Below are 24,780 nucleotides of genomic sequence, written 5' to 3'. Positions count from 1 at the left end.
TACAAAAGTCAAAAGGTACTACTACAAAGAGTTCACATATACCTTCATTCAAATTCCTGCTATCTGAACATCTTATATAACCATGGTATATTTATGAAATTGAGAAATTAACATTGGTATAATACGCAACCAAACTATAGATCCTACTCAGATTTGACAAGTTTTTCTTCTGCCATTTTTTTCTTGTCCCAAGATTCAACCCCAAATACAATAGTTTTCAAACATCATGTTTCCTACATTTTCTCTCTTCTGTGACCATTTCTTGGTATTTTTCTTTTTTATGTCCTCAATTTTTTTGAGTACTAATCAGGTATTTTGTATACTAACCAATCTTTAAGTTGGAATGAAAGAATTGCAAGAGTTAATTACATCATGAAACAGGCATAGAACACTTTTATGTTGCGTATATTAAAATTTGATCCATAAAGAGAGTAACTGCCACTATTTAAAGCTTAATTCAATGGCAAGGTAACTAGAAATATGGTGAAGGTATACTGCCCCCAACTGCCTGTGAGGTGTACTATCTGCTAAGACTTATGACACAATGCTTTTTTATTCAAGCCTTCTTTCCTTCATTACATTACCTAAGCTTTTGCTAAAGACCACTAAATTGAATGTGTTCATGTGATATTTCAGCAAGGATTTGCTGGCAAATGATGAGGTAACATAAATTACTGTAAATGATGCCATATGCATTGCAAGACAAAACTGTTTTCTAGTGTGAACTGACATCTACTGAAGTTTTACTTTTGGACAGATGCTTTCCCATAATTAGAAATATTTATTAATTCATAATCTCTGATGATTACATATGATAGGGTTTACTTACCACAAAAGGATTTCCCAATGTTACATTCATGGGATTTGTCTCAATAAACACTCTTTAGATATATAATGTCCTAAAATATTTTCACCAAGGCTGATTGTATCTGAGTTATTTTGTTATTTTTTATCAAGAGATAATGACATAATTGATCAGTAAACACAGTACCAGGTTCTTTGCATTAAGTCATTTTCATTGCATACTATCTTCTTGAGGGCCTAGAACTCAAAAAGGGATTTCCCAAAAGCAACTATCTGTAAATTCTCTTGTTTAACAAGGATTGACAAGTGGGCAAAATCTTTCCCATAATTGCTGCACCCATTCGACTTCTCTCCTCACTGAGTCCTGAATTTGTCATGAAGGCTTCCCTACATTCATTACATTCACAGGGTTTCTCTTCATGGTGAAGCCTTTTCCACATACACTACAAAGGGTTTCTCTTCTGTATGTTTTCGCTGATGTCTGATTAGATTAAACTTCTCTGTGAAGCCCTTCCCACATTCACTACATATATAAGGTTTCTCTCCTGTATGAATCCGTTGATGTGCAATCAGCTTGCTTTTTGCTGGGAAGCCTTTTCCACATACAGTGCACAAGTAGGGTTTCTCTCCCGTGTGAATTCCCTGATGTACAATAAGACGGCTCTTCACGGCAAAGCCTTTCCCACATTCACTGCACATATACGGTTTCTCTGAAGTGTGACTTAGCTGATGTACAGTGAGATTAGTCTTCATGGTAAAGCCTTTTCCACACTCACTACAAACAAATGGTTTCTCTGTTGTATGTGTTCGCAGATGTCTGATGAGATGACTGTGCGCTTTGAAACCTTTTCCACATTCACTGCATACATAAGGTCTCTCTCCCGTATGAGTCCGTTGATGTAAAATGAGCTGCATCTTTCCTGGAAAGCCTTTTCCACATTCACTGCATACATAGGGTTTCTCTCCTGTGTGAGTTCGCTGATGTACAATCAGGTAACTCTTCCCAGTGAAACCTTTCCCACACTGATTGCAAATAAACGGCTTCTCTAAAGTATGAGTTCGCTGATGAACAGTGAGATTACTCTTTATGGTGAAGCCTTTTCCACATACACTACACACATATTGCTTCTCCCCTGTATGTGTTCGCTGATGTTTGATGAGAAGACTCTTCCTGGTGAAGCCCTTTCCACACTCATTACATGTATAGGGTTTCTCTCCTGTATGAGTTCGCTGATGTGTGGTAAGACTGTTCATCAAGGTGAAGCCTTTCCCACATTCATTGCATATAAATGGTTTCTCTCCAGTATGAGTTCGACGATGTGCAATAAGACGACACTTGACAATGAAGCCTTTGCCACATTCATTGCATATATAAGGCTTCTCTCCTGTATGAGTTTTCTGATGTTTAGTGAGATAAGACTTTGTAGAAAAGGACTTCCCACATAGACTGCATCCATGGGGTTTCTCCCCTGTATGAGTTTGCTGATGATAAATGAGCTGCCACTTTTTTATGAACACTTTCCCACATTCACTACAGGTATATGGTTTCTCCCCCAGGTGAGTTTTCTGATGTATATTGAACTGTGATTTATTGAGGAAGGTTTTGTCACATTCAGTGCATTCATATTGTTTCAGTCTTGTATGAATTTTCTGATGTTTCGTGAGCTTGGATTTTCTGGCAAAGGCCTTCCCACACAGACTGCACCCATAAGGTTTCTCCCTAGTATGAACTCTCTGGTGATCAGTGAGCTGAGACCTTTTCATGAAGGCGTTCCCACATTCAGTGCACACATGGGGTTTCTCTACGTTCTGACTTCTCTGTTGCTTATTAACAGGTGAATCATTATTGCTGTTTTTCATACTGACAGGAAATTTCATTTCAGTTTGTTCATTGTTAGCATGTAGAATGCATGTCCTATTGCCATTCAACTCAACAGAGTTAGTTAAGTGACAGCTTCTGGTTTGGTTTTCAAAATGTAAATTAGATTTTAAAGGTTTTTCACGAATGTCAAACATACCATGATTTTGCTTTAATAGGAAATGACCTTCACTCTGATGAAAAATATTTGCAAACATATTATATTCACAGCATAGTCCTAGATTCTTCTGAAGGCTTCGACTTTGCAAGTGACAATTCAGAGGATCAGCAACTTCCTTGAATTCTGGGAAAGAAGAGAAAGTAAATCATTCTGTAATCTCTCATAATCTTTGTTTAAAATAAAACTGTTCGTGCCCGGCCGGTGTGAATCAGTGGTTGAGCATTGACCTATGAACCAGGAGGTCATGGTTTGTTTCTAGTCAGGGCACATGCCCTGGTTACAGGCTCGATTCCCAAGGGAGGCACCAAGCAGGCAGCCAATCAATGATTCTCTCTCATCATTGATGTTTAAAAATTTTAAAAAAAATTCTAAAAAAAATATATTTTATTGATTTTTTACAGAGAGGAAGGGAGAGGGATAGAGAGATAGAAACATCTATCAGCTGCATCCTGCACACTCCCCACTGGGGATGTGCCCGTAACCAAGGTACATGCCCTTGACTGGAATTGAACATGGGATCCTTGAATCCACAGGAGGACGCTCTATCCACTGAGCCAAACCGGCCAGGACTCCCTCTCCCTTCCTTTCAGAAATCAATAAAAATATATTTTTAAAGAAGAAATAAAGCTGTTCTTACAAAATACCTTCATGTGCAGTAACTATTTTAAAAATACATTTATTGATTTTTTTTAACATTTTGTTTTAAATCTTCCCTGAGGATATATATTATTATTATAATTGATTTGAGAGAGAGAAGAAGGAGAGAAAGAAACATTGATATGAGAAACATCTATAAGTTACCTCTCATAATACATGCCCTGACCAAGGATAGAACGTGCAACCAAGGCATGTGCCCTGACCAGGAATTGAACACACAACATTTTGGTATAAGGACGACAGTCCAACCAAGTAAGCCTCCTGGCCAGGACTATTGATTTTTTTCTTTTAGAGAGGAAGGGAGAGTGAGGGCGAGAGCAAGAGCAAAAGTGAGGGGGGGTGGGGGGGGGGAGAGAGATATTGATCGGTTGCCTCCTATACACACCCTGACCAGGGACTAAACCTGCAAATTAGGTATGTGCCCTGACCGAGAATAGAACCAGTGACCCTTGGGTGTAGGGGATGACACTCCAAACAATTGAGCCACAGCACCCATTGCTGAAGTAACTATTTAGTGTCAATTCTATGTTTTGTAGAATAAGAGATATATTTTGTCTTCGTCCACAGTTCTTGACACTGAGCTTGTCAAACCTTTGTAATTTTTATAAAAATTTATTTATTTTTTAAAAAAAATTACTTATCCTAACTTCATACCAAACACTAATATCAAGTCTCTCTTTTAATTCTACGAAACACTTAACTGGAATCCGGAACTCAAACCAAACCCTGGACCAAAACGTAATCATTGTACAAACACTACTACTCAAAGAAACTAAAATATTTCTCCAAATCATAACCACGACTGAAAGCAAAATACAACATCAATTCTAATGTTCCCACAAATAATAACCCTAAACAAAGTCTAACACATCGGGTGAGTCTATGTCTGGCGCTAGGCTTAAAACTAACTCTAACACTATCTCTAGCTTTAACATCAAATTATAAAATGTTTCAACTCTAGAACGAACTCGAATTTAACTTCAACCAAGCCTATTTTCTACAATTAAGCTGACTCTAAATCTAAACCTTAAACTTAAATATAACAGTAAATTTTTCATATTTTAAGATACAGCAAATAACTTTGAACATAATAGATCTTATTATGCCCTGGCTGGTTTGGCTCTGTGGATAGAGCATTGGCCTGCAAACTGAAGGGTCCAGGGTTCAATTCCAGTTGAGGGCACATGCCTGGTTTGCAGGCTCCATCCCCAGTAGGGGGTGTGCAGAAGGCAGCCAATCAATGATTCTCTTGTATCGTTGATGTTTCTCTCTCTCTCCCTCTCTCCCTCTCCCTTCTTCTCTGAAATCAATAAAATATATCCTACATAATAAAAGCCTAATATGCTAAGTGTCCAGTCATCCGTTCAAGCAATCAAAGTGTAATATGCTAATGATATGCTAAGGCCATGCAACTGCTCGTTATAACGTGGACTGACCACCAGGGGGCAGACAGCTGACCAGTCGCTATGATGTGTACTGACCATCAGGGGGCAGACACTCTGACCAGTAGGTTAGATTGCTGCTGGGGTCTGCCCAATGGGACTGAGCAAGATGGGCCAGACACACCTTGGAGCGCTCCTGTGGTCCCCCAGCTGGCCAACCTTCCGCGTCCCTCCCCGGCCTGATCATGCACCCGTGGGGTCCCTCAGCCTGGCCTATCCCCTCTTGCAAAATTTGGGACCCCTTAGGGGATGTCGGAGAGCAGGTTTCGGCCTGATCCCACAGGCCAGGCCGAGGGACCCCACTGGTGCACAAATTCATGACTCGGGCCTCTAGTATATATATATAAAAATGGATTTTTAAAAAATACATTTTATTGATTCTCCACAGAGAGGAAGGGAGAGGGAGAGCCAGAAACATCAATGAGAGAGAAACATCGATCAGCTACCTCCTGCACACCCCGCACTGGGGATGCGCCCACAACCAAGATACATCCCCCCCGACTGGAATCGAACCCAGGGCCCTTGAGTCCACAGGCCGACGCTCCATCCACAGAACAAACCGGTCAGGGCAAAAATAGATTTTATTATGCTATAAGTCATAGATATTCATTACAGAATTAGTAGAGATTTAATTCAAGGATTGAATCCTCTGCAGGAAATAATATACAAAAATACCGCTGGGTAAGAATTAATTTTTTTTTTTATCCTCACCTGAGGATATTTTTCTTTTTTCTTTTTTTGGATATTTTTCCATTGATTTTTAAAAATATATATATCTTGCCGAAACCGGTTTTGGCTCAGTGGATAGAGCGTCGGTCTGTGGACTGAAGAGTCCCAGGTTTGATTCCGGTCAAGCGCATGTACCTGGGTTGCGGGCACATCCCCAGTAGGAGATGTGCAGGAGGCAGCTGATCAATGTTTCTCTCTCATCGATGTTTCTAACGCTCTATCTCTCTCCCTTCCTCTCTGTAAAAAATCAATAAAATATATTAAAATATATATATATATATATATATATATATATATATATATGTATATATATATCTTTATTGATTCCAGAGGATACACAGGATGCAGCAAGAGCAGCTTTACAGGTGTTTATATGGGAAATCTGGCATTAACTGATAAATAATAATACAATTATAAACCTGTGTTTCATGTACTCACAACGGCAAACATACTTTTGCTCAACCTGTATTTAAAGAGAAGACAAGGTTCACTGATGGGCTAAATGGGAGAAGCAAGAAGAGGTTAATGAAAGTGAGGACTTACTAGTAAACATTACTCCAGGAGTGATGTTTCTTTCTTTCTTTTTTTTTTAAAATATATTTTTATTGATTTCAGAGAGGAAGGGAGAGGGAGAGAGAGATAGAAACATCAATGATGAGAGAGAATCATCGACCAGCTGCCTCCTGCATGCCCCCTACTGGGGACTGAGCCCACAACTCAGCCATGTGCCCTTGACGGGAATCCAACCCAGGACCCTCCAGTCCGCAGGCCGATACTCTATCCACTAAGCCAAACCAGCTAGGGCAGGAGTGATGTTTCTTACAGCATTCAATTTTCTTACAGCATTTTTTGCCTTAAGATATAAATTTATTACTAATTATCTAGAGTACTTCTACTGGGAACGAAAGGATTGTGGAGTGAGCCACTAAGTAAGTGAAATGCCTTTTAATGAAATAAGGGATATTACTGAAGTTCAGAATGAGGAGAAAATCTAGACTGCATTGTGAAACAAAGTTTAATATTATCATCACATATCCAAGTACAAATATGAAGAAATTATTTGACTGTATAAATGCTATAAAAGGTCTAGTCTGAAAATATGTGTCAGTCCATGAACATTTACAAATTCTTCAAAGAGACTAAACTAGACTGTGTTTTGAAACATGTAAAATAAAACATGAAGGCATATCTAAAGTTCTGAAACTCAAGGACCCCACCAAAAAGAAGCAAACACTGAGTATTGTGATCGGGTGCATACCTGCTGACAGGGGTACAGAACAAATACGCAGAGAGTAAGGATGTGGATTCTCAGCATCTGATATCCAGGTAATTATAACAGACTATTGAGGGGTATCATGTGCCTAAAACTTGCTATTCTTCTTCTCCTTTTTTTATTGGTTTCAGAGAGGGAGAGAGAGATAGAAACATCAATGAGACAGACTCTCTGGTCGACTGCCTGCTGCACGCCCACCACTGGGGATCGAGCCTGCAACCCAGGCATGTGTCCTGATTGGGAATTGAACTATGACCTCCTGGTTCATAGGTCAACACTCAACCACTGAGCAACACCAGCAGGGCTTAGGTCAGGCAATTTAGCACCTTTCAAGTCACTCCTGGATTCTTCCCTAGGCACCTTTTATCTTTCATAATTTTAATCTGTGTTTTTCTACTCTCACAAATTGTAATGGTGAGTATAACATGGTTATATTTCCCTCCCTTATAAAGTCTGTCTTCTACAATTTAGGCAAAGTGGTCCATTTTCAAACTTAGTTACACAATGTCACTTTTCTACTGGTTTTTCAACTTTAATGGAATGACAGCAAGGTCTTCATTGGCCTCAAGAAGCGACGTGTGACCTATATCTCACGGCCACCACCTTGTCCTTATCTGCAGTCATTTTCCCTCCTGCTCATTTCACTCTATCCAGAAAGGCTTCCTAGAAGTTCCTCAAACACATCCCAAATTCAGCTCTGGAACTTCCCATAGGCTTACATTTGGAGAGCTCCAGGGAGCTGACTCATATCCCTGGTCTACGTGCTCAAAAGAACCCTATCAGAGAGCCATTCGCACTCCTAAAAGCACAGTTCTGGAATGAACGCCCACTGTTCCACTGGCTGCTTCAATTTTCTTTCAGCATTTTTTGCCTTAAGATATAAACTTATTATTGATTATCTAGAGCCGTGGTCAGCAAACTGCGGCTCGCGAGCCACATGCGGCTCTTTGGCCCCTTGAGTGTGGCTCTTCCTAAGCCTTAGGAGTACCCTAATTAAGTTAATAACAAATGTACCTACCTATATAGTTTTAAGTTTAAAAAATGTGGCTCTCTTGCGGGCTCAATCCCCAGTAGCAGGTGTGCAAGAGGCAGCCGATCAATGATTCTCATCATTGATGTTTCTCTCTCTCTCTCCTTCTTCCTTCCTCTCTGAAATCAATAAAGAAATATATATATATATATATTTTTTTTTAATATATTTTATTGATTTTTTACAGAGAGGAAGGGAGAGGGACAGAGAGTTGGAAACATCGACGAGAGAGAAACATCAATCAGCTGCCTCCTGCACACCCGCCACTGGGGATGTGCCCGCAACCAAGGTACATGCCCTTGACCGGAATCGAACCTGGGACCCTTGAGTCCGCAGGCCGACGCTCTATCCACTGAGCCAAACCGGTTAGGGCAAGAAATATATTTTTAAAAAAAACTTGGCTCTCAAAATTTGGCTCTCAAGAAATTTCAATCGTTGTACTGTTGATATTTGGCTCTGTTGACTAATGAGTTTGCCGACCACTGATCTAGAGTATTTCTACTGAGAATGAAAGGACTGTGCAATGTAGAGAGAAGGTATACATTTTTTTTAAATATATTTTATTGATTTTTTACAGAGAGGAAGGGAGAGGGATAGAGAGAAACATTGATGTGATGAGAGAAACATCGATCAGCTGCCTCCTGCACGCCCCCTACTGGGGATGTGCCCGCAACCCAGGCACATGCCCTTGACCGGAATCGAACCTGGGACCTTTCAGTCCGCAGGCAGACGCTCTATCCACTGAGTCAAACCGGTTGTGGCGAGAAGGTATACATTTTTAAGACTTTTCTTGTACTGCTTTTAACTTAAAAAATACTAGCCTATTGCCCTAGCTGGTCTGGCTCAGTGGATAGAGCATCAGCATGCGGACTGAAGGGTCCCAGAGTTTGATTCCGGTCAAGGGCACATGCCCAGGTTGCAGGCTCAATACCCAGTGAGGGGGTGTGTAGGAGGCAGGCAATCAATGATTCTCTCTCATCATTGATGTTTCTATCTCTCTCTTCCTCTCCCTTCCTCTCTGAAATTAATGAAAATATATTTTTTAAAAATGTTAGGCTATCGACATGCAAGTTGTAAAGAAATAAAGCAGTCACTTAGACTGCAGGAGGCAATTATAAGTATGGAACACTTTAAAGAGTTTTCAGGAAAAGGACAGACTTTCTAAGCAAGGTAATAGCGTGTCACAGAGATCACTGAAAGAGAAGCTGCAATTACATATGACAGGAAACTTGGTTACCTGGGACTAAGTGTCATCAGCATATGATGAAAAAGTAATCAGTTTTATTTTTATACCCTAGCAATGAATAACCTGAAAATGCAATCACGAAAATAATTCCATTTAAATAATTACTTTAAATAATATGAGAGAACCTCATACTTAAGAATAAACTGAAGAAAAGGAACTGTAGAACTTTTATTCTGAAACTTACGTTGTTGGAAAAAATTAAAGAACGAATTAGATAGAAAGACAGACAATGATCATGGATCAGGATGTTTAATATGGTTAAGATGGAATTACTACTGAGTTCAGATACAGATTCAATGTAATCCCTACCAAAATCCTAGCTGTTTCTTCTTCTTCTTTTTTTTTTTTAAATTTTTAAAAATATTTTATTGATTTTTTTACAGAGAAGAAGGGAGAGGGATAGAGAGCCAGAAACATCGATGAGAGACATAGATCAGCCGCCTCCTGCACGCCCCACACTGGGGATGTGCCCGCAACCAAGGTACATGCCCCTGACTGGAATCGAACCTGGGACCCTTCAGTCCGCAGGCCGACGCTCTATCCACTGAACCAATCCAGTTCGGCATTTTCTTCTTTTGCAGAGATTCACAAGCTGATTCTAAAATTCAAATGAAAATTCAACTATCCAAAAATCAAAATTATTTTGAAAGAGAACAAAGCTGGGTAGTTCACTCTTTCCAATTTCAAAACTTATAAAGAGCTACAGGAATCAAGGCCTCAATCAGAAGGTGTAAATAGCTCTGGATGGTGTGGCTTAGTTAGTTGGAGTGTGTCCCATGCACCGAAGGGTCACTAGTTGGATTCCAGGTCAGGGAACTTGCCTAGGTTGAGGGTTTAGTAACTGGTGGGGGCCAGTTCAGGAGAAAACTAATAGATGTTTCTCTCTCTCTCTCCTCTCTCTCTCTCTCTCTCTCTTTCTCTTTCTCTCTCACTCTAGTTATGGCCAGTATTGAACAGTGGTTGAAGCATTGGCCTGTTCACCAAAAGACTGCGGTTTGATTCCAGGTCAAGGGCATGTACCTGGATTGCAGGTTTGATCCCCAGTACCAGCAAGTACAGGAGGCAACTAATCAAAGTGTTTCTCTCACATTGATGTTTCTCTCTCTCTCTCTTCCTCTCCCTCCTTCCCTTCTACTCTCTGTAAAAAAAAAAAAAAAAAAAAAAAATCAATGGAAAAAGTATCCTCCGGTGAGGATTAACAAAAAACAAAACCAAAAGCACTTATTACGAATATATTAAATGAATATATTAAAAAACATTTCTGTAAATATAAAATGTTCTAAAATTGATTATGATGATGGTTCCACCACAACTATATCAAATATACCACAAACCAGTGAATTATATAATTTAGGTGAATTGTATGGTATGTGAATTAAATCTAAGTAAAACCATTAAAACTATGATGTGGTATTTTTGTTGTTGTTGCTGTTTTTTTTTAAATAATTATAGCCCCCCCCTGGCCGGTTTGGCTCAGTGGATAGAGCGCCGGCCTGCGGACTGAAGGGTCCCAGGTTCGATTCCGGTCAAGGGCATGTACCTTGGTTGCGGGCACATCCCCAGTGGGGGGTGTGCAGGAAGTGGCTGAATCGATGTTTCTCTCTCATCGATGGTTCTAACTCTCTATCCCTCTCCCTTCCTCTCTGTAAAAAAAATCAATAAAATATATTTATAAATAAATAAATAAATAAATAACTGTAGCCCTTGCCCTAACCGGTTTGGCTCAGTGCATAGAGCATCAGCCTGCAGACTGAAGGGTCCCAGGTTTGATTCTGGTTAAGGGCATATACCTTGGTTGCTTCCACATCCTCAGTAGAGGGTGTACAGGAGGCAGCTGATCAATGTTTCTCTCTCATCGATGTTTCTAACTCTCTATTTCTCTCCCTTCCTCTCTGTAAAAAAATCAATAAAATATATTTAAAATAAATAAATAAATAATTGTAGCCCTGACCAAACTGCTCAGTTAGTTGTAGCATCATCCCAATATATGAAGGTTGCACATCCCTGGTCAGAGCAACATATAAGAATCAACCAATAAATGCATGAATAGGTGGAATGACAAATCTGTCTATCTATCTATCTATCTATCTATCTATCTACCTACCTACCTATCTCCCCCACCTCATTCTAATATCAGTAATAATAAAACAATTACAATGAGTAAATAAATAAATATATGCAGTGATAACATCTTAGAATGAACAAAAATCTGAATTGGGAAAACTAGGAAGTAAGTCATTTGAAGCAGACACAAGTTATGACATCGTTTGGTCTCAAACTCATGTAATATGTTAAGATCTTTTCTCGTTCATCAAATGAAGCAGTAGAGACCTTTAAGAAGGTAGCGTCAGCATGTAGGGAACATCCCAGGTGATGCCAGGATGGACAGAATTCAAAATACCTAACTCGGAAAGAGGAACTAATAGTAAAAAAATAAATAAATAAAATAAAGGGAAGGTGATTCCTGTTCTCACACACAAAATGGGAAATCAGAGGCCAGCTGCTATGACAATGAGTAAAATACATTGGAAGAAAGTGTACATTAGATGATATAGAAGAAGTCAATTTGGGAGTCCATTTCACAGAACAGAAAGAGGTCACCTCATGGGAATAGAGGAGACGTTTAAGATGAGAACTGATGGCCCTGACCAGTTTGGCTCAGTGGATAGAGCGTCGGCCTGCGGACTGAAGGGTCCCGGGTTCTATTCCAGTCAAGGGCATGTACCTTGGTTGCCGGCACATCCCTAGTGGTAGGTGTGCAGGAGGCAGCTGATCGATGTTTCTCTCTCATCGATGTTTCTAACTCTCTATCCCTCTCCCTTCCTCTCTGTAAAAAATCAATAAAATGTATTTTAAAAAAAAACAGATGAGAACTGATGGGAGAATGGGGGAAAAACAATATAAATGCACTGTGAAAAAGAGGTTATCACAGGGATACAGTATCCACGATACAGTATCCACAGTGGGTTGAATGTTATGGAGGGAAATCACTCTTTCCAACCAGGGCATGAAGGAAGAAAAAAGTGATGAATTCAAAGTTCTCTCTTTCCAAAGAGACCTGGGAAGTAGAATTCCACAGCTACAGAAGTGGTAACACAGACAGAGACACTGTGACCATGGACAAAGGGGAAAAAAAATCTGAAAATCTTAGGACAACGGAAACTATGCAAACAAAATCAAGATGTAAGATAAAATAAGCAAGGCAGAGCTCAGAAAAGAAAACCAGGGCCTGCTATCCTCTAAGCTTCTACAAAAGGGTTCTCATATGTGGAGGGGAGGTTTGAGTTTCCTCAGTCACTGTTCCTGGCCGCCCACCTTGCTGGTTCTCACCCCCTCACCTGGAGAGACTGGACAGTGGCGTCCACGCTGTACTGTCCACGGCTCTTCCCCTTGTTCCAACTTGGAGAGCGCGTCTGGTTTGCTGGCTTGATACCCTGCTTGTGAACAATGACAGAGAGTTAGACATATTATATTGGGCTGGGCTCTGTCAAGAAGGGAGAATGAGCCCTGGCTGGTTTGGCTCAGTGGATGGTGCATCGGCCTGTGGATTGAAAGGTCCTGGGTTCGATTCCAGTCAAAGGGCACATGCCTGGGTTTCGGGCTCAATCCCCAGTGGGGGGCTTGGAGGAGGTAGCCAATGGATGAGTCTCTCTTATCATTGATGTTTCCCTCTCTCTCTCCCTCTCCCTTCCTCTCTGAAAACAGTGAAAAAAATATATATTTTTTTATATATATTTTATTGATTTTTTACAGAGAGGAAGGGAGAGGGATAGAGAGCTAGAAACATCAATGAGAGAGAAACATCGATCAGCTGCCTCCTGCACAGCCCCCACTGGGATGTGCCAGCAATCAAGGTACATGCCCTTGACCAGAATCAAACCTGGGACCCAGCCGAAACCGGTTTGGCTCAGTGGATAGAGCGTCGGCCTGCGGACTGAAGGGTCCTAGGTTGGATTCCAGTCAAGGGCATGTACCTGGGTTGTGGGCACATCTACAGTGGGGGATGTGCAGGAGGCAGCTGATCGATGTTTCTCTCTCATCGATGTTTCTAACTCTCTATCTCTCTCCCTTCCTCTCTGTAGAAAATCAATAAAATATATTAAAAAAAAAAAAACCTGGGACCCTTCAGTCTGCAGGCCAACGCTCTATCCACTGAGCCAAACCAGTTAGGGCCAGTGAAAATAAAAAAATAAAATAAAAAAAGAATGGAGAATGAACAGGTTCACATCTAACACAATGACTTTTTTATCAGGTGAGGGGACATTATACTCTCTTGTCTGGGGCAAGAGAAAGATGTGAGGTTGTACCATGTCCATATCTGTATTTATTCTGAACAGTTAAGCAGCTTATCAATAAAAAGCCACTGACTGGGGACCATCGGACTGACACGGGGGAGCTGTCCTCACCCACTGACACCAGGTGGCTGTAGGTCTCCAACATCACGTCCCTGTACAGGTCCTTCTGCTCAGGGTCCAGGAGCTGCCACTCCTCCCAGGTGAAGTCCACGGCCACATCGTGAAATGTCAGGGATTCCGGTAACAACTCCATGCTGTGTAAGGGCGTGACTTCCTGTACATGACCTGGGAGAAATGTTAGTTTTTCTGCTCATTTTCACTTTACAGACTGCACCTATATAGCGAGTGGAGTTTTATTATAATATACAGTTGAAGAACCCCATGGCTAGTAAAATACTATTTGTAATTGTACATCCAAGCATTCTCCCAATTAGATATTTCTATAATGTGAAAGTTAAATGTGCTTGTTAACCTAGAAACACGTTTCATATATTCAAATGCATATATGTGAAAGAGAGAAAAAATATATGTGTGTGTGTGTGTGTGTGTGTGTGTGTATGTGTGTACTTTTCAGATTAATGGAGGTGGTTTTATAGGCCTCTTCAAATCCACTACAGAAGAAAGCAAAGGGAAAAAACAAATCCAGTCACCTGAGCCTGGAGCATTTCCTTCTGTTCTCTGAATAGAGCTGGCAACAGGGAGGCTCTGTCTTGGTGTCTTTGGCATCTGCTCTGTGTTTCTGTACAGAAATCCGTCTGCAGTCAGGGGTGTCACGGAAATGCTGATACTAACCCTGCAGCCTCCTCCTGCTTCACATGATTCAATTGTTCCTGGTGCCGTCACAGATACGTCCAAACTTGTAAAGAATTTTTATGAGTTTATCTGAGCCAAAGCTACGACAAGTGCCTGGAAGCAAAATAACAATGAATTAAGAAAAGGCTTTAGAGAATGGCAGTTTTACACCTAATTTATACATGAGGATCAAAGAAACACAAGAAGGTTACATGAAATCCATGGGTGAAGCATTAGGAGTGAGGGGGAAAGCAAAGCAGAGAAATCTCTGGGATTGGATTAAAAGTAAAAGGAACAGACACCTACCTCTGCGTAGGTGGAAATAGGATAATTAACACTTAAAAATTAACATGACAGCAATAACATTGAGGGACTCTGTGGTCTCTTGCTCTGGTGGGAGATTGTGCCCTGAGGAATCTGGAAAAAAAAAAAAGAAATTACCCCAACATTTCAAAGTCATGTCATCCTGGATGTAAGAAGGCAATCGACAGGCTTGGTTAAGTTAAAGAATGACCTTTTTTAAAAAATATATTCTTGCCAGACCGGTTTGGCTCAGTGGATAGAGCGTCGGCCTGCGGACTCAAGGGTCCCAGATTCGATTCCGGTCAAGGGCGTGAACCTTGGTTTTAGGCACATCCCCAGTAGGAGGTGTGCAGGAGGCGGTTGGTCGATGTTTCTCTATCATCGATGTTTCTAACTCTCTATTCCCTCTCCCTTCCTCTCTGTAAAAAAAAATCAATAAAATATATTTTTTAAAAAATAAATAAATAAATAAATAAAATAAAAAATATATATATTCTTTAAAATTAATTTTAGAGAGGAAGGGAGAAGGAGAGGGACAGAGACATCAATGATGAGAGAAAATCATTGACTGGCCGCCTTCCGCACGCCTCCTACTGGGGATCGAGCCAGCAACCTGGGCATGTGCCCCTGACCGACCGGAATCAAACCCAGAACCCTCAGTCTGCAGGCTGATGCTCTATCCACTGAGCCACACAGACCAGGGCTAAAGAATGACCTTTAGTGAAGATACCAGTCTAGGACATGACTACTGCCTAGACTTGCTTTGAAGTTAGAAGGAATTCATTTCATACCATCCAATGTGTTGTTTTGGCCTCTGGGTTTGTAAGGCTCTCCATACAGGCTCCTCTGAGTTTGCTAGGTTTAGTATGTGGTCCCCTTTAGGTCCACACTGGGGAGTTACAACCTGCGATAAGTTGAGGAGAAAAGTCAATGAGTGGTACATTTCCTCTGGGACCTGTTGCTAAGGTGCTCCTGCTGACAATGCCCAAGTATCGCTGGTATCCCTTTTTTGGTTTCCTGGAAATAATGACTCTTCAGGCCAATAAATCCTTAGGTTCTAAATGTGGTGAAGGTGTTCCTTAATTCTCTGGAGTTTTGTGGAGTGATTGTGAAAAAAAGATGAGGGAAATGACACTATGGGGGTAGAATAATTATTCTCCTTCTTTTCTAGGTTCTTTGCTTGGTCTAATAATTAAATCGATATACCCCAGATGAACAGAGGAAAAACAATCAAAAAGGTTAACAACAGCCCTAGCTGGTTTGGCTCAGTGGATACAGCGTCGGCCTGTGGACTGAAAAGGTCCCAGGTTCGATTCCAGTCAAGAGCACATGCCTGGGCTGCAGGCTCGATCCCCAGTAAGGGCGTCCAGGAAACCGCCAATCAATGATTCTCTCTCATCATTGATGTATCTCTCTTTCTCTCCCTTTCCCTTCCTCTCTGAAATCAATAAAAATGTATTTAAAAATAAAAAGGTTAACAACATGTATCCCTCCTGCATACATACAAGTGACCTAGTAAAATGAAGTCACAGTCCAAAGTGGAGGGCTCTATAAAGATACTGGGGTTGTAGAGTTGGTTAGAAGGGTCACCAGGAAAAGCACAGTAAACAAGGGTAAGGTTGCTATGCAGCTCGAAGTCCTCTCTCCTCTGCTGATAGTTCAGACAAGTTTGGCATAGTGAGGGAGACACCTTACGGATGACATTGCCTTTACAAATGTAATGTCCTTCACAAGGAGTAACATACTAGGGTTTCTCCCCTCAAGATGCAGTTTCCTCAAATTAGCCAGCCTAAAGTTACCAATATCCCAAAGAGGCATATATTAGGGTGGCAAACCGTCCCCTTCTGATTCAAGAAATTATGTATTGAAAAGACAAAATTAGCCCTAGCTGGTTTGGCTCAGTGGATAGAGCCTTGGCCTGCAGCCTGAAGGGTCCCAGGTTCAATTCCTGTCAAGGGCACACAACCAGGTTGTGGGCTGGATCCCCAGTAGGGGGTGTGCAGGAGGCAGCCAATCAATGATTCTCTCTTATCGCTGCTGTTTCTCTCTCCCTCTCCCTTCCTCTCTGAAATCAATAAAAATATCTTTTAAAGAAATCCATGAGCAAGGCCAAAATTTTTTTTTTAAAGGATAAAATTATCTCAGAAACAACCAACAGATTTTCGCACATATAGTTGGCTAGAAGCGCATAATGTACTTAAGCTCATTTCAGAGTAATTCAGTCACTAGCCGTGGGAATTGGAACCACCACAATTGACGAAGACAGACCCAAACTTACTAATACACTGGCATATGCTCACCTTGTCAGAGGGATGGATATGAAATAAAATGCAGATTCTGTTAGCAAAGAAAAATGCATGAATGTATGACAGGCAAATAAGCAACAGCGTCCACTGCTATCAATATATCAATATATATAATTTGATTTCCGAGAGAAAGGGATAGGGAAAGAGAGATAGAAACATCAGTGATGAGAGAGAATCATTGACTGGCTGCCTCCTGCACGTCCCCTACTGGGGATCAAGCCCACAACCTGGGCATGAGCCCTTGACCAGAATCGAACCCAGGACCCTTCTGTCCACAGGCCAACACTCTGTCCACTGAGCCAAACCGGCTAGGGCTGCTATGGATATATTAAGAGGTGAGAGCAGAAGTTAACAAACTTTTTTTTAAAGAGACAAAAGGGGCATGTTCCCATTCGCAGACCAAACTGTCTGTGTCACAAACTCAATTCTGCCTTTGCAGCGCAAAAGGTGCCACAGAGGATGCATGACACAGGGGCGCTGCTGGTTTAGTCCCTGGGTCTCTAGTCAGTCAACGAGTGGACTGAAGGTTCAAAAACAGAAGGAGCCCTAACCGGTTTGGCTTAGTGGATAGAGCATAGGCCTGCGGACTAAAAGGTCCCAGGTTCAATTCCGGTCAAGGGCATGCACCTTGGTTGCAGGCACATCCCCAGTAGGAGGTGTTCAGGAGGCAGCTGGTCGGTGTTTCTTTCTCATTGATGTTTCTAACTCTCTATCCCTCTCCCTTCCTCTCTGTAAAAAATCAATAAAATATATTTAAAAAAACAAAACAAAACACATGCAATACCTGATAATACAGTCAGGGGCACTGATCTCTTAAAAAAAAAAAAAACACCAAAAAAAAAAATAAATAAAGAAGGAGCCCTAACCGGTTTGGCTTAGTGCATAGAATGCAGGCCTGTGGACTGAAGAGTCCCAGGTTCAATTCCGGTCAAGGGCACATCCCCAGTAGGGGGTGTGCAGGAGGCAGCTGATCGATGTTTCTCTCTCATCGATGTTTCTAACTCTCTATCCCTCTTCCTTCCTCTCCGAAAAAAATCAATAAAATATATTTAAAAATTAAAAATAAAAATAAACAGACGGACTGGCAATAGCACTCCGGGCCCTGATGCCTTTGGTCCCAACAGCAGCCAAGGTCGTAACCTTAAAAACACCAGGGATCTGCCCTGACCGGTTTGGCTCAGTGGACAGAGCTGTCACCCTGCGGACTGAAAGGTCCCAGGTTGGATTCCAGTCAAGGGCATGTACCTTGGTTGCAGGCACATCCCCAGTAGGGGGCGTGCAGGAGGCAGCTGATCGATGTTTCTATCGGCTCTCCCTTCTTCTCTGTCAAAAAATCAATAAAATATATATTTTTAAAAACAAAACAAAACACACCAGGGATCCTGCTCATGCAAAACTTCCCCCTCATGCAAAACTTCCCCCTCGCCAGCCTCTCGGGACCGCGGACTCTGCTCACACTTCCTTCTTCATCGGAAACGCAGGCCAGACACTCCCAGGCGTGGACACCCGCGCCGACCTCAACATCACTGACCCGCGTATTAAATCCCCAACCTGAACCTGACTCCACGATCATCTTCAATGCCTCCTGCACTTCTTACAAGCGGGGTGACCCGCAGCACCCCATAGCCTGACAGTCCGGACAAGGGCGTCACCTCTACAGACTCTTCATCTGGGTACCGACCCCGCGGGCACCCCGACCACAGACAGATGCCTCTGCTTCCCTTCAAATACCTCACATCCCGGTCCTACCGGGCTCCCCTCAGCTACGTCCTCCCGCCGCTCCTACCCTCCCCCTCCGTCCCCGAGATAATTCCACGCTCCACACAACGCCACGCCCACACGTCACCTGTGAGAAACCAAACTTTTGCTGTGACAAAAAAACAACAAAAACTTTTGGGGACAAAACCACACACTGACTAACTAACCTGAATTTTTGCCCAGCCCGACGAGGGGAGCGCGACCGTGGTATTTCCGCGAACGGCTTCAACTTTTGTCCTGGTGCCGCCCCGCCTACGGTGGCCCAGGAGGACCTCGGGCTTTTGAAGAGGCGTTTGGCGGCGACATGTCTGCGCCCACGTCGCGGCGCCGCCACGGGGGCCGCCATGGGTGACACCTGGTTGCCGTACGGAAGGCAGAGCCTGCGTTAAGGCGCTTAGCCCGTATTGGTTGCTAAAAGCATCTCGTTTTCCAGCACTTCATACGCCAAAAATAAAATAAAAAGGTTAAGTTTTCAGAGCTTCGCGGTGCAAACACCGTGCAACCTCAGTTGCTTTCAGAGGGCTGGGCAGAAAAGTCCGATAGCTGCGGAGTATATTATTCTCCCCTTTATATATAAGTTTATATACATGACAAACCACGTTTCCAAAGGAGCAATTAGGGGGGCAGGGGTCAGTACGCAGCGGAGGAGGTCCTGCTAGAAAAGGGCAATTTAATGCAGCGGTTCTCAACCTGTGGGTCGCGACCCCTTTGGGGGTCGAACGGGGGTCGAAGGACCCTTTCACAGGGGTCGCCTAAGACCATCGGAAAACACATAGGTAATTACATATTGTTTTTGTGATTAATCACTATGCTTTCATTATGTTCAATTTGTAACAATGAAATTGGGGGTCACCACAACATGAGGAACTGTATTAAAGGGTCACGGCATTAGGAAGGTTGAGAACCACTGATTTAATGTATTTGGTAAACGGACATCCATGTATACCTCTGGCTGGAAAATAGTTGGCTTGAGGCGTGTATTTTTTTGTTTGTTTTCTTTTTTTTAATTTTTATTATTATTAGTTAAGGTATTATAAATGTGTCCTATTCCCCCATTAACCCCCAACCTCCCCCTCCCCCCCCCCGCCCCGCACACTCATGCTGTTTGTTTTCTTAATAGCTAGAAATTACTGAGCACTTTTTTAAAAAATATATTTCTTTACTGATTTCAGAGAGGAAGGGAGGAGAGACAGAAACATCAATGATGAGAGAGAATCATCGATTGCCTGCCTCCTGCACACCCCCCACTGGGGATCAAGCCCACAACCCAGGCATGTGCCCTTGGCCAGAATCGAACCCGGGACCCTTCAGTCCGCAGGCTGACGCTCTATCCACTGAGCCCAGCCGGCCAGGGCTTGTTTTTTTTTTTTTAAGAACACAAATTTCTCACAAACTAATACAGTGTGAGGCTGGCCGGCCGTTACCAAGAGGAGAGAATGTCTGGGAGGAGCCTACGTTGTCAACGAGGGTGGGGACTTTGAAAAAGGCCCCTGAAGTGAAGGCAGGAAAAGTCTGGAATCAATGACATGGGCTCATCCTGAATCCATCCCATTAGGAGGTCTGCTGCAAGGGTGGTGATGGGGCTGTAATCCAGGATTTAGGGTTTCACAGAATGTCAGCCTGAGGTGTGCATGAGGCCGCGGTTAAACCCATAGTCCTGGACCCCAGTTCAGTACTGCAGTTTCTGGTTTAGGGCTTGTGGGATGTGACCTGGGAAATTTGCATTCATTTTAAGTGTCTGAGGCGGGAAGCCTGACCATCAGTAGAAACAGCCCTGTGCTGGACATACCTCGGGGTCATTTTGTAAGTTATACACATGCCTAATCACCATGTTGTGCATCTGAAACTAGTATCATGCTGTATGTCCACTGTAATTAACAAACTTTTTAAAAATTAAATATTAAAAAGGGGGGGAAAACAGCCCTGGCATGGTCTGTTTTAAAATATATATATTTTTTATTGTTTTGTGTGTTTTTTTACAGAGAGGAAGGGAGAGGGATAGAGAGTTAGAAACATCGATCAGCTGCCTCCTGCACACCCCCTACTGGGGATGTGCCTGCAACCAAGGTACACACCCTTGACCGGAATCTAACCTGGGACCCCTAAGTCCGCAGGCCGAAGCTCTATCCACTGAGCCAAACCGGTTAGGGCTGGCATGTCCTTTTGATACAAATATTAGGATTGGTGACACCACTTGGTATCTAAGTATTGGTTCAAATTATATTTAGAAAAGACTTAAAGGGCAATAAAGGAAGACCCCCTTCCTACCATCGACAATTACAACCTATACGTTATTCAAAAGTCAAAGCTTTTTGTTTTGTTTTTTTAACTCCTCACCCAAGGACATGCCATTCTCAGAGAGAGACAGAAATACTGATGGGTTGCCTCCTGCAGCAGCCATTCGGCTCCTGGTGTGGGAGCAAACCTGCAACCCAGGACAAATATCAGGGATTCCTGTAACAACTCCATGCTGTTTAATGGTGTAATGTCCTTCACATGATATGACAGAAATGTTAGTTCAGCTACTCATTTTCACATCATAGTCAGCATCTCTATAGCAAGTGAGGTTTTATGTTACTATATATTTAAACAATCACATGCCTAGTAAAATACTATTTTATAACTGTACATTGAGTCATCCATGTGTTCATTTACTTAAAAGTTTCTATAATGTCAAGAAGTTAAGCCCTAACTGGTTAGGTTCAGTGGATTGAGCGTCAGCCTGCGGGCTGAAAAGTCCCAGGTTCGATTCCGGTCAAGGGCATGTACCTTGTTTGCGGGCACATCCCCAGTAGGAGATGTGCAGGAGGCAGCTGATTGATGTTTTTCTCTCATTGATGTTTCTAACTTTCTATCCCTCTCCCTTCCTCTCTGTAAAAAAATCAGTAAAGTATACTGTTTTTTAAAAAAAGAAGTTAAAATGTTTTTGTTTACCTAAAAAAACCACATTCATGTATTTGATAGGTATGTTTCAATAGAGGGTATAAGCCTAAAAAGGTAGCGTAAGCCCAGCCAGCGTGGCTCAGTGGTTGAGCATCAACCTCAATTCCTGGTCAGGGCACGTGCCTGGGTTGTGGGCTCCATCCCCAGTGTGGAGTGTGCAGGAGGCAGCCGACCAGTGATTATCATCATTGATGTTTCTCTCTCTCTGGAATCCAAAACCTTTATCTCACGTCCAGATGCCCACTTTTGACAACTTCAGACATGCCATCATGGCAGCCATCCTGGCGCTCAATGTAAAACTGGTACAGAATCATTATTCCCAGGTCCATGGCATACTCCTAGAATTGTGGAACAGACCACATCTCAGAAAATTCAGTAAGAAATGTCATGGGGGAAAAAGGGTAAAATGATCATTATTTTGCAGCAAGGAGATGAGATCTTTGAATCCAAACCTTTTTCTCAGGCTCAGATGCCCTCTTTCTACACCTTCATGATGCCAATATTGTAGCCATCCTGGTAGCCAATGGAAATGTACTATGTAACAACAGTCCCAGATATATGCCATAGTCTTAGAAAAAAATAAACCAGATCTTAAAAATACATCAAAAAATGTTGAAGAGCCGAAACCGGTTTGGCTCAATGGATAGAGCATCGGCCTGCGGACTGAAGGGTCCCAGGTTCGATTCCGGTCAAGGGCATGTACCTGGGTTGCGGCACATCCCCAGTGGGGGATGTGCAGGAGGCGGCTGATCGATAGTTCTCTCCATCGATGTTTCTGACTCTCTATCTCTCTCCCTTCCTCTCTGTAAAAAATCAATAAAATATATTTAAAAAAAAAAAAAAGAAATGTTGAAGAGAACAAATAATTTCTGGGCTTGGAACACAAATACTGAGAGTCAGATGGGATATATTCTGAGGAACAAAAAGGCACGGTGTGGCCTGGCCGTGGTGGCTCAGTGGTTGAGCGTCGACCTATGAACCAGTGCACGGTTCAATACCATAAGGGCACACGCCTGGGTTGTGGGCTCAATCCCTGATCGTGCTGGAAGCAGCCAATCGATGATTCTTTCTCATCATCAATGTTTCTATCCTGGGGTTTAATTGTCGGTGCTTCTCACATATTGTGGAAGGCCACAGCAATGAAAAAGAAAGGCTTTTTTCAACATCCTAACAGGTAAATGCTTTGATATTTCAAGACAAAAGGGTGAAATCATAATTGCAACAATAAAAACAGCAGCTTCAGCTAAATCTCCTCAGTGTACCAGGCCCAGTAAGGGCTTCACTGGTAAAAATTATCCCTGGCTCTGGGGCCAGAACATGGGGTTAAAATGCAGCCTCTCTTTTTTAAATACATATATTTATTGATTTCAGGGAGGAAGAGAGAGGGATAGAACAGCACATCAATAATGACAGAGAATCATCCATTGGCGTGCCTCTTGGCTGCCTCCTGCACGCCTCCCACTGGGGATCGAGCCCACAACCCGGTCACGTGCCCTGGACTGGAATTGAACCCGGGGCCCTTCAGTCTGCAGGCCCTTCAGTCTGCAGGCCGAGCTCTATCCAATGAGCCAAGCCAGGTAGAAAAAAATGCAGCCTCTTGAATCTGACACTTGTCTGTTCAGTAAGCTCGGAAAACCGACTTCATTTCTCTAATCCTGGATGTTCCCAGCAATTCGAAATTCGTTTCCACTTCCCAGGTTGTTCTGAGAATTAAAAGAAAAAAATGTTAAGAAGCTAACGCTTGCCCTAGCTGGTTTGGCTCAGTGGATAGAGCATCGGCCTGCAGACTGTAGGGTCCCAGGTTTGATTCCGGTCAAGGGCACATGCCTGGGTTGCGGGCTTAATCCCCATTGGGGGACGTGCAGGAGGCAGCTGATCAATGATTCTCTCTCATCATTGATGTTTCTATCTCTCTTTCCTTCTCCCTTCCTCTCTGAAGTCAATAAAGATATATTAAAAAATAATTTTAAAAAATTAAAAATAAAAAGTTAATGCTGGAATCCTGGCAAGGATAGTTTGTTACTTTTACTGACCTTGAAAGGCCAAGGTAAGCGCCATCATCCCCTGCAAGTCACATTCAGCCAGCTAAGATGCAGGGAGCTCCAGGAGCCACCTGGAAATTCTCAGGTGGAGACCCCACACTGAGACTTCAGTGCCCACATCACCTGCCTTCCTGCAGGTGGGACAGTGGGCTCAGAAAAGTCTAATTTCATTCTCAAAAAGGTGCTTGCGGGCATTGGGAGAGTGAGAAGTGCCTGCCTGGGACGGTCTCTGCAGGGAGAGGCTCGAGTTCTGGGAGCCAAGGCAGGATGCAGGCTCAGCTGCAGTTACCGCAAGTGGGCACCTTAGCACTCGACCTCCTCCAATTGTTCAGGGAAGGGGACATACCTCATGCTTGTTTTACACAGGAGGAAACTGGAGCCTAGACCAGAGAGGAAGGGCTTCTTTTATTGGAAGTCCGAATGCTATTCAAGAATCTGAAATTTGCCCTGACCGGCTTGGCTCAGTGGATAGAGCAGTGATGGCGAACCTATGACACACGTGTCAGAGGTGACACGCGAACTCATGTTTTGGTTGATTTTTCTTTGTTAAATGGCATTTAAATATATAAAATAAATATCAAAAATATAAATCTTTGTTTTACTATGGTTGCAAATATCAAAAAATTTCTGTATGTGACACGGCACCAGAGTTAAGTTAGGGCTTTTCAAAATGCTGACACGCCGAGCTCAAAAGGTTTGCCATCACTGGGATAGAGCATCGGCCTGCAGACTGAAGGGTCCGAGGTTCAATTCCAGCCAAGGGCACATGCCTGGGTTGTGGGCTCGATCCCCAGTAGGGGGTGTGCAGGAGGCAGCCGATCAATGATTCTCATCATTGATGTTTCCATCTCTCTCTCCTTCTCCCTTCCTCTCTGAAATCAATAAATTATATTTTTTAAAAAAAGAATCTGAAATTTAATGAACAACATAATCTCGTGAACAAAAACAGATCCAGAGACAGAGAAACATCAATCAGACCATCAAACCTCAGAGGGAAGGTAGGGGAAGGTAGGGGGAAGGGGGAGAGATCAACCAAAGGACGTGTATGCATGCATATAGGCCTAACCAATGGACACAGACAACAGGAGGGTGAGGGCATGAGTGGGGGGGTTGGGGGGGGG

The 24,780-nt window shown here is 42.7% G+C and overlaps 1 protein-coding gene across 5 annotated transcripts; it reads right to left on the bottom strand.

Moving 5' to 3' along the window:
* Positions 1 to 255: 255 nt before the first annotated feature.
* On the bottom strand, positions 256 to 18,930 carry LOC308530444 (uncharacterized protein). Of its 5 annotated transcripts, none has more exons than XM_081107107.1 (8): positions 18,842 to 18,930; positions 16,911 to 16,947; positions 15,402 to 15,514; positions 14,614 to 14,724; positions 14,166 to 14,421; positions 13,627 to 13,789; positions 12,559 to 12,657; positions 256 to 2,966 (listed from the first exon to the last, which is right to left on the bottom strand). In XM_081107107.1, the coding sequence occupies exons 5-8, from the start codon at positions 14,178 to 14,180 to the stop codon at positions 1,222 to 1,224; spliced, it is 2,022 nt and encodes a 673-aa protein (XP_080963233.1). In that variant the 5' UTR covers positions 14,181 to 14,421; positions 14,614 to 14,724; positions 15,402 to 15,514; positions 16,911 to 16,947; positions 18,842 to 18,930; the 3' UTR covers positions 256 to 1,221. The 5 variants fall into 5 exon arrangements, with proteins under 5 accessions (XP_080963233.1, XP_080963230.1, XP_080963232.1 ...); XM_081107104.1 differs by having other exon boundaries at positions 13,627 to 13,800; positions 18,842 to 18,913; XM_081107106.1 differs by lacking the exons at positions 16,911 to 16,947; positions 18,842 to 18,930 and adding an exon at positions 18,291 to 18,464 and having other exon boundaries at positions 12,559 to 12,654; positions 13,627 to 13,800.
* Between the last annotated feature and the right edge of the window lie 5,850 nt (positions 18,931 to 24,780).

The sequence above is a fragment of the Myotis nattereri genome (assembly GCF_964212035.1).
Source record: "Myotis nattereri genome assembly, chromosome: 15".
In the NCBI taxonomy this organism is placed as follows: domain Eukaryota; kingdom Metazoa; phylum Chordata; class Mammalia; order Chiroptera; family Vespertilionidae; genus Myotis; species Myotis nattereri.
The sequence above is the reverse complement of the archived record's forward strand: the minus strand, read 5'-3'. Positions and strand labels throughout refer to the sequence as shown.

Bases quoted from the DNA above. Each gene is read 5' to 3' on its own strand.
- LOC308530444 (XM_081107104.1), bottom strand. From the start codon at position 14,241: ATGCCAAAGACACCAAGACAGAGCCTCCCTGTTGCCAGCTCTATTCAG. The intron at 13,801-14,165 runs GTGACTGGATTT...CATTTCTCCCAG, and splicing joins AGGAAATGCTCCAGGCTCAG to GTCATGTACAGGAAGTCACG. The intron at 12,658-13,626 runs GTGAGGACAGCT...ATTGTTCACAAG, and splicing joins CAGCCACCTGGTGTCAGTGG to CAGGGTATCAAGCCAGCAAA.